At 37.4% G+C, this 9496-nt stretch overlaps 2 protein-coding genes and 1 long non-coding RNA gene across 3 annotated transcripts; 1 reads left to right on the top strand and 2 right to left on the bottom strand.

Moving 5' to 3' along the window:
• Positions 1–2932: 2932 nt before the first annotated feature.
• Positions 2933–4115, bottom strand: LOC121050656 (protein ALP1-like). Its single transcript, XM_040511460.1, has 3 exons — positions 3816–4115; positions 3477–3708; positions 2933–3386 (listed from the first exon to the last, which is right to left on the bottom strand). The coding sequence occupies exons 1-3, from the start codon at positions 4113–4115 to the stop codon at positions 2938–2940; spliced, it is 981 nt and encodes a 326-aa protein (XP_040367394.1). The 3' UTR covers positions 2933–2937.
• Positions 4116–4565: 450 nt separating this feature from the next.
• Positions 4566–6122, top strand: LOC112180206. Its single transcript, XR_002928147.2, has 2 exons — positions 4566–5588; positions 5687–6122. It is a non-coding gene; the product is annotated as an uncharacterized LOC112180206 (long non-coding RNA).
• Positions 6123–6496: 374 nt separating this feature from the next.
• On the bottom strand, positions 6497–7849 carry LOC112177990. Its single transcript, XM_024316217.1, has 2 exons — positions 7712–7849; positions 6497–7042 (listed from the first exon to the last, which is right to left on the bottom strand). Exons 1-2 carry the CDS (start codon positions 7847–7849, stop codon positions 6497–6499), a joined length of 684 nt encoding a protein of 227 aa, XP_024171985.1.
• Between the last annotated feature and the right edge of the window lie 1647 nt (positions 7850–9496).

Below are 9496 nucleotides of genomic sequence, written 5' to 3'. Positions count from 1 at the left end.
TCCAAACCCAATCTATTTATTAAACGGGTTACCCGTTTCCAACCCGCTTAACCCATTTAATAAATAGGTCGTGTCGTGTTAGACAAAATGATCCATTTAAAGGTTAACAATACGACCCATTTAACTAAAAAAATGCATAAATTGATTAAATTCTCTAAAAACTCCACAAGACGAAGAATATAAATAATTATATATAATTCATCAATAATTAAATTTAATAATTATAAAGTAAAATATTTCAATTGTCTAATCATATGAGCAAATACTCTCAACGTCCAAAATTTCAAGAAGTATAGCATAATCAGGTTACACGGGTTCACTTCGTGTTAGCGGGTTGACCCGTGGCCGACCCATTTATTAAATGGGTCATGGCGGGTTGACCCACGGCTGACCCGCTTTTTAATCGTGCGGGTTCAACCAGCTTTATTTCGTGTGGGTTTCGAGTCGTGTTATCGGGTCATGTCAGAATTGACAGCCCTAGACCCATACTCTATCAAATAGTAAAGAATCAAATCCAATACTCCAACTGAAAGTATCCAAGAAAGAAAAAGAGCAAAATCAAGCAAATTTCCACTCTGAAACTATCAAATGCAGCTGAAAACCCAAACCTAACTCAAAGATTGCAACTCAAATCTTCACATCCAACCCGACTACCAGAAACCAACCCAATAAATAACTCTACTCCTACTCCTACTGCTCCAACCTCCTCTCACTCTTTTCACATGCTAATTTGAAGAAAAATAAACGAAGGCAGCGAAATTGGAGTAAGGGCTTACCTTATCGACCTCCATTGAAGCCAAATTCGAGCTGAGCACGGATTTGAATCATAGTTGCTACTGTGTTGGCGCCGTCGATGGGGTTTCTGCTAATGCGAAATTGGGGGTTTTGTTTTGGCTGTGGCTCCGTCGTTCAGTTTAGGTTTTCCGTTTTTAGGTATTGGATATTGGGTCAGTGGCAATGCCCATAAATTGTGATGAAACTCGAGCATTTTGATCATTTTGCATTAAAATTGGGAGCCAGGCTTGCATCATTTGGCTTTTGGGCCTGGACTCATGTCCTTGTTTGTTTCAATCTTTTTGAAAGTGGGTTTTCTGTGTTTACATCTTTGGTCATGTGCTACTATGTAATTTTCTATTTTCTGTGTTTATTTGATCAAAAAAAAAAATTTATTGTTCTTCTGTGCTAATGTAAAAAGAAAAAATTAAATGCTCATTTTGGACTAAGAATTCAAGAGGAGCTTATAAGTTTAACTTATTAAGCAAGTCAAAAATATAAAAATTCTTGTCCTAAGTTAATTCAACAAACTGTGGCACGAACAAAAAATTATATCTTAGAAACAGGGCCGGCTTTGAGGGTTGCCAAGAGAGGTAGCCGCCTCAGGCCACTAGTCCATGGAGGCCTCCGATTTGTATACTTTCTTAGAGATCAATATATATAATTTTTTTTTGAAACTATATTTCTAAAGTTTAAGATTCGCCCGATGGTTATGTGCCAATCTTTTTCTGTCGTTCCTATCCCACAACTAGGTTACCGACTTATGTAGGAAGATCTAAATCAGAAGCATTAGCATACATCAAAGATCGTCTCACAAAGATGTCAAAATTGTTGAGTTGTTATGGTAAAGAGATTTTAATCAAGGTGGTTGCTCACGCTATGTCATTATATGCCATGAATTGCTATTTGTTACCTCAAGGATTTGCAATGAGTTACATTAGTTGTGTGCCCAATTTTGGTGGGGTGATAATGATGATAAGAGAGTCACGCATTGGCGTAATTGGGAGGAATTGTGTAAACCTAATTCTTAGGATGGTATGGGTTTCAGACACCTAGTTTCAATCTTGCATCATGTTTGTTTGGAGCTCAGTTGGCATTGGACAAAGCTGGTTTCACTCCTCTCTCTATTGAGACAGATTTCCTAGAGGTGGCCACCGAAGTAAATTCCAATAGTGAAGCGTTCACGGTGATGTGTTTACTTGTGGACATTCGGAGGACGTCGGCGAATCCGGTGACTCATCTCCTAGCACATGATGCCTTAAACTTACGTTGTAACTCTATATTTGTGTTTGAATGACTTTTCTCTGTGAGTGAGGCACTGAACATTTTTTTTTTCCTTTTTTTTTTTGGATTAAAAATGAGCACTGAACTTGGATTTTAATCAATTGAATTCATAAATTGGTTTGAGTGGAAGTAACGCAATGATAAACTATGGAATGATACTGAATGTCAACCCAAGCAGTTTTACTTAGTGCACATATCTGCTACTCTAATTAAATTACCTGCACATATTTCTAATTGCGTTACTTCCAAACAAACCACAGTTTAACAAGCAGTCGATAAAATAATGAAGATGACAATTGCTCTGAGCAATTATGCAGCCAATCCTGGAGGGTAATCTCGAAAAAGATGTGTTCTAGTCTTGAGTTTATTATCACAGAGAACAGAGGTTGGAGGAACACAAAGACTAGGGCTTAGTTTGGGATTGTTGTGATGTGAGAGGAATCACTTCCGAAGTTGCTGTGAGAGGAAGCACTTCCGAAGTTGCTGTGAGAGGAAGCAGCTGAGGTGTTTGGTAAACTGTTTTTATAAGTGCTGTGAGAACAAAAAGCAATTTGTAGGTGTTTGGTAAGTTGCAAGGCAAAAGTGCTTTGGCTGGGTATAATTACCAAAATGGGCATACATGCTAAAATATGCTACTAAAATACTTAATTTTGTTTTTTGATTATGTAACTATACCAAATAAAAAAAATTCTCATGTATTATTCTTGTACCCTTGGTTGGACCGACTAAAAGATTTACTTTAAACTCTTCAACATGCATATTATGTTTTACTATTACACAAAATAAGTCAAGAATATTTGGATTAATTTCCCGACCATAGTGAAAATGGGAACCATTACACAAAATAAATTAAAATCACTTGAAATTTCCAACTAAATGCTAAGTAGATGCATTCATTAGACTTTGTGCAATTGCATTTCTTAACACCTCCATTTCTTCTCTTCCCGAACCATCTCCATCATGTTCATTATCCTCCATCTCTTCACTAGTCTCTTCACTTGAGTAATTTCCACTTTCATCAAAATCAATATCTCGTTGAGCATATCTGCGTATGTAGTTATGAAGAGCCATAGTAGCAATAACTATCGTAACTTGTTTTTCATAAGGAAAGTGAGGCATATCACGTAAAATACTCCATTTCTTCTTCCATACCCCCAAAGTGCGCTCAATAACACCTCTAAGTGAAGAATGTGCATGATTGAATATTTCTTTATGACCGGTCGGCTCATCACCTCTACGGAAATGTGGAAGGTGGTACCGCTCACCTTTATATGGTCCTAAATAACCCTTCATTTGTGGATATCCGGCATCCACCACATAGTATTTTCCTGAAATTATAAATTATAAGGAATTATTGATCTCGGTAAAATAAAAGATTATAAGTTATTATTGTGTAATTCTCGGAAAAAAAAAAATACCATTTGGGGGTTTAGGAAAATTCGATTGAGGATTGCGTAGAGCTGTTAAGAATACTCTACTATCATAGGCGGTGCCTTCCCACCCTGCACATGCAAATGTGAATTGCATGTCGAAGTTGCATATAGCCAATACATTTTGGGTGGGTATCCCTTTTCTTCCAATATATGGCACATGATCACATGGAGATATCGAAGCTTGAACATGAACACCATCGATAGCACCAATGCAATCCTACAAATTAGTATAATAGACTTGAATAAAAAAAAAAGGTTTTCTACCAAATTAGGAAGCATTTATATAAGGATAACATCTTTAAAAGGGTAGTACATTATACATACCTTAAAATGAGGCATGTATCTTGAATCAGTGAGAATTTCTTGTGGAATGCTCCTAAATTCCGGATCCCTTGGATTTATGAGCACTTTTGCCATATTATAGAAAATCTCTAACATTATATCAAAATACCTACTAACCGTCTCACCAGAACGTTGAAAACGTTCTTGTGTACTCCTATTAGACTGACCTTGTCCCAAAATATAAAGAAACATAGCCAACATTTCAACGATACTCATGTTTCTTGAACCCTTCATTATCTTTTCCAAATCATTTACAAGCATCATGAAGACTTGTTTATCCATCCTAAATTGATTATAACACCTACTTTCATTGCCTTCTAACACTTTCATTAACCAAATGTAACCTATTTGAGAGCTTGTCATACATGGAGTTTTCTGAATGTACTTTTCAAGATAGACTTGAATAAGACGACATCTCCAGACGCATCCATACTTCACAAAACAAACCTGCCAATGTTTACTTGTTCATCAAATTCAAAATATAAAACATCTCTATAGGAAGACAAGCATGTATATCAGTATATGTACTTGAGTAGCGAGATAAAACTAAACAGCAAGCTTTTGACTAATTAATTAAACAAGATACAAAATAGAAAGATAGGTTTTGGTGCAGCAGATTCCCTAAACCTCTTCAATCATTCAAATAAAAGGAAACTTCAAAGAACCAAACAACCATCAGTTTTAATAAAAAGATGCATCAAATTCAATTTCAACTTAGTAAAATAATATAGCATTAACAATGAACAACAATCAATCTTTCAAACCCGGAAAATTACAAAAATAGAAAAGAACTCAGCTTAGGTCTAAACGACAAGCAACATGCATCATGTTACAAAGTAGGATTAGCCTACTTAATTTTCAGCTTTTTTCTGATTAAGAATCAGAAACTGGAGCTTGAGATCAGCATCTGTCATAATAGAAAGAGTTAAATACTATTTACTCCCTATACTTATAGGGTTTCATCATTTCAGTCCCTGACCTTCGAATTTCACCTAAAAAGTCCCTGAACTCTCAATTTCCTCCAAATTAGTCCATGCCGTCAAAGACTCCGTTATTTTGCTGACGTGACGGTCGTTTTTCCTCTAAAAAGTCTATTATACCCTCACTTATTTTTTAATTTTTTTATTATTAATTTTATTCTCTCTCTATCTCTTTTTTTTTTTTTTTTTTTTTTTTTTGTACCTCTTCTCCTTCCACATAGAGCGTCTTCTTCTTCTTCCAAAAATAAACCCAAAATAAACCCAGCTCTCTCTCCATCTCTAGACCTTCGACGACGCTGAACAATTGAAATTGAACAAAAACCCCAAACTCCAACCTTGAACAACTACAAGAAGAAGAAGAAGAGCCCCAAAACGACGAAGATGCCCCTTTTCTCTCTATCTTCTTCTTCTTCACACCCAAATTAATCACCATAACCACCACTGAGCTCTCTCTCCATACCCAACTACCAATCCCATTGCAATCAACACCAAGCCTAAATGCCTTCATATCTTCATGAAATTACCCTTTACATTCTCAGGAAACCCACTTCATCTCTTTAGATTTACTAGGCCTGATCTGGAAATACATAGTGGAGAATGAACAACTCTTTCATTCTTACGAAACTCTGCTCGTCAGCTAACTTCGGCGGCTAAAATCTCCATCTTCTGTTGCTGAGATAGTCACGACTTCTTCATAAAAGTTGTTCAAAATCGAGTCTTCTAAACTGTATTCAAATTTCATGAAAATCCAACGGTTGAATCTTCCAAAATCAAGGTAAAACCAATGACTGTTCATACAAAATTCTGTTTTGAGATGAAATGATGAATTGACTCCAATTCGTATTTACATGCCCTATTTCCTTTCAAATCCAGTCCCTCTTCGAAATGGGTCGAGTTCTTCTCTTGAGATTGAATTCAATTCATGAAGTACTCATTTCAATCTTGAGCACGTTGAAGCCATCAAGGAGAGAGAGGCAAAAGGAGAACATATGCAATCTGGGTACCTCGCCCAGCCCAACACCAACGCCGCCCAAGCTGCCCAGCGCCCGCCGAAACCCGCCTATCTGTTCTGGGTATTTGAGTTTTTGGTAAGGTTTTGCTGGGTGAAGTGTTTTGATTCAAAATCTCATTTGGGTATTTGAGTTTTTGTGAGGTTTTCTATCAAGATCGAATTTTTGGGTTTATGTTAGTTTTGGGGCACACATTTTGATTGGAATTGGGTCCGGTGTGGTTTGGAATGAAGAAAGTGATGGGACTGTACTCAATTGAGCTCACTATGTTGTGAATGAATCGAAAAAATTGAATTGAATTAGATGAGAAGATGCTGGTCATGGGTATGCAACTATGCATATTCTCGATCCAGCGAGAAGATGCTGGAGGATGAGAGCTTCCAGATAATAGAGGGTCTTTAACCAGACGATAAACAGAGGAGAGGATAGATGTGGAAGAAGAAGAGGTGAAAAGCATTAAAAAAGAAAAGAAAAAAATTAATTTAAAATATAATAGACTTTTTAGGGGGGAAACGACCGCCACGTCAGTAAAATAACGGAGTTTTTGACGGATGCTTGACAGTAGGGACTAATTGGAAGGAAATTGAGACAGGGACTTTTTAGGTGAAATTCGAAGGTCAGGGACTGAAACGATGAAACCCTATAAGTATAGGGAGTAAATAGTATTTAACTCTTAAACTCTAATAGAAAACATCTCTCGCTTCTCCTGAGAGCAGAACAACTCCGTTGCAAACCACCATAGCTTCGTACCGGTTTCTGCTCCTGGTAATGTTGCAACAACTCTCATCACCTCTTTAATACTAGTTCCTTGTGAGGTACCATTATCATGTACAGATGTGGCTGTACTCCTACTCTCAACTACATCAACAAGATGATCGATTTGTTTAGACAATTTCGCCGCACCTCCCACCTTTTCAGCCTTCCCCTTTGGCCCTCCCATAACTCCTTTTCCTTTTTTTTGTTTATCAGCCTCTGTTTGGTGCTCCAAATTTGTTCTCTTTTTGCCTCTATGTTCATTATCCTGGTCAGAATCCTCTTCAACATCTCCAGAAATTAAATTATGCTCTGAATCCTCCACAACCTCTTCAATATCTATAGTAGCTGAGGGAATCATGACAAAATGACCTAGAGCTGTGCTACCCCTGAACATGTTGTCATAAACAGCCATCATTTCAGGACTAATTCCCACCTCCCGAAACTTGCAATACTCTGGATTGATCTACAAAAGAAGAAGATAAGAGATAATTGTTACTTATGATCGATAATATTGATCACAAAAACTACAAGTCACTGATGAAAGTGGGAGACAAAGCTAATTGTACAAACTAAAATGAATAATAGGAGCATATGATCAGATGCTTTAAGAGACATGGATTAAGCTAGCATTTCAGCAATGGCATCAATTTACAAACTATAATGTAAACCTATAGGGAAACAAACCTTAGGAACGGCATCAATTTACAAACTAAATTTACAAATTGTTACCTTTAGGAAACAAACCTGGCCATTATCAAACACTTGCCTTTACTGAATTAAAAAGGCACAAACCTTAATTTAGATACACATATAACAGAGAACCTTAGCATCAATTATGAACTACCAAGTCGCAAACCTTAGCATCACAGAGAACAGGCCATGCTTAATTTTGATACACAAGCAGCTCCATATTTTCAGGAAACAAAAAAATAAACCAACAAAAGTGTATCGACATGTTTATGGTTTTTAGTGACAAACCCAAGAAACATAGCCTTCCTACTCGTCACTTATTTATGTACCTTCTACATTGCAGCTTGATGTACTTAAAATTCAATAGAAAAACATAGAAAAACAGAAATTAAAAAAAAAAAAACAAAATTACTACCACAAGCAGAGGAGGAAAAATACACACCTGAAATTTGGATTCCCACCATTCAGCAGATGCGTCGACAGTTTTTCTAGCCGGATCCCATCCAATACCAGTTTCCTTATGCAAAAGTGAACTCCACAATTTCCAATCATTTTTAAATGAATCCCACTTATTTTTCATTATCGTAATCCCTTCCAGTTAACTCCTTAAAGGCCATGATAACATTTGACCATCCCTTTTTATCAAAATGTGTACCAGCAGTGGCGGAAGCACATGGTGGGCTATATGGGCTCAAGCTTAGACAACATTTTGGGCTAAAAACCTTAAGTATATAGATATCTCAACCTCCAACCCATACCAGCCCAAAGAAAAAGAAAAAAAAATTACATGTAGATCGAAGTCCTGTATTCCCAGCTCCCACAGCGGCACAGCAGCTCCCAGCTCCCAGTCCCGTACTCTAGACCTCTAGTGTTTCGAAATTTCGATGGAGGTTATGAAGGTTATCGATTGAAACAAGGTATGAAGCTCTATGCCTCTATCGATCTCCTGTGTTCTTCACTTCTTCTTGCTGCTCTGTTTTTCCCAATGGGGTTTCCTGACTTTCCTCAAAGAAATCCCATATCTCCTTTTGCCCAATATCGATTCTGTTTGCTAGTTTGCTACCACTGATTGTGAGTTGGGGACTTGGGGCTGTTGGGCTTTTGTATATGAGTTGAGATTTTGGGGGGGGGGAGGGAGGGAGAGACTGAGAGACTGAGATAGAGAGAGATTCCATGTTAGCTGAGGTCTGGCCTTCTGGTTATGAGTTGGGGCTGTTGGGCTTTTGTGTATGAGTTGAGATTTAATGGGAGAGAGAGAGATAGAGAGACTGAGAGAGAGAGAGATTCCATGTTAGCTGAGGAATTGAGGATCTTGAATGCTTGATTCTTGATCATGGATTCATGGTCGGTGGCGGTGAGTCGGTCACTGGGTGAAGGTCAGTCACTCAGTCGGTGGATTTGTAGTTAGATGATGAATTGATGATTGATGAATGCGAATTTAGTTAGAATTACCGACTGATGTCTTTGTTGTCTTCTTGATCATGGACTCATGGTCTGATACTCTGATGGTCGGTGGATTGTGGATAGGTGCAGTGAGGCTATGAATCTATGATGATTCATGATTGTATAAATTACTAGGTAAAAAAATCAAGTTGTGATCTTGGCTTCTGATCATGTTTTGGGTTCCAACCTCAAAAAAAAAAAAAAAAAATTATTGTGCCCTTCTAATTAGCCTAGCCAGGAATTTGATCCTGGTTCCGCCACTGTGTACCAGGTCTGTTTCCCTTGGCCACTTCCTTAGCAGCTATATCACAAAATATAGCTACTACCTCATCCGGCAATATGGCTTTTTGTTTTCGAGATCCCTCATTTTCAGTACTGGTGGATTTCTTCTTTCCCATCTAAAGATAACAGATGCTTAGTAGTAAACAAACGATAGTTATAAACTGCCATATCCAACACTTAACACTATCCTCACAAAACAAAGCTGCTGACCACCATAAAGAGCTAGATATATGCTTTGTTTAAAACCATAGGATTCAATAAAGAGCTAGGGACCAGAATATATCAATTTCACACTAGTATGCAAAGGTTGAAATATATACATATAAAAGAACCAGTAGCCAAAAAAAAAAAAAACCCAGGTAGCATCATAATCAAAGAAATGAAATCAGAAGGTGAAATAATTGGAGGGACTGGAATTGAATTGAAAAGTGTCAGAATCTTACTTACCCCGTCTCTGTGTGTGGAAATTTGGTACCCAAAATACCACAAATTGACCAAACAA

This window comes from Rosa chinensis, chromosome 7 (assembly GCF_002994745.2).
Source record: "Rosa chinensis cultivar Old Blush chromosome 7, RchiOBHm-V2, whole genome shotgun sequence".
NCBI lineage: Eukaryota > Viridiplantae > Streptophyta > Magnoliopsida > Rosales > Rosaceae > Rosa > Rosa chinensis.
Note: the sequence above shows the minus strand (reverse complement) of the source record. Positions and strands in the feature narration are given on the sequence as shown.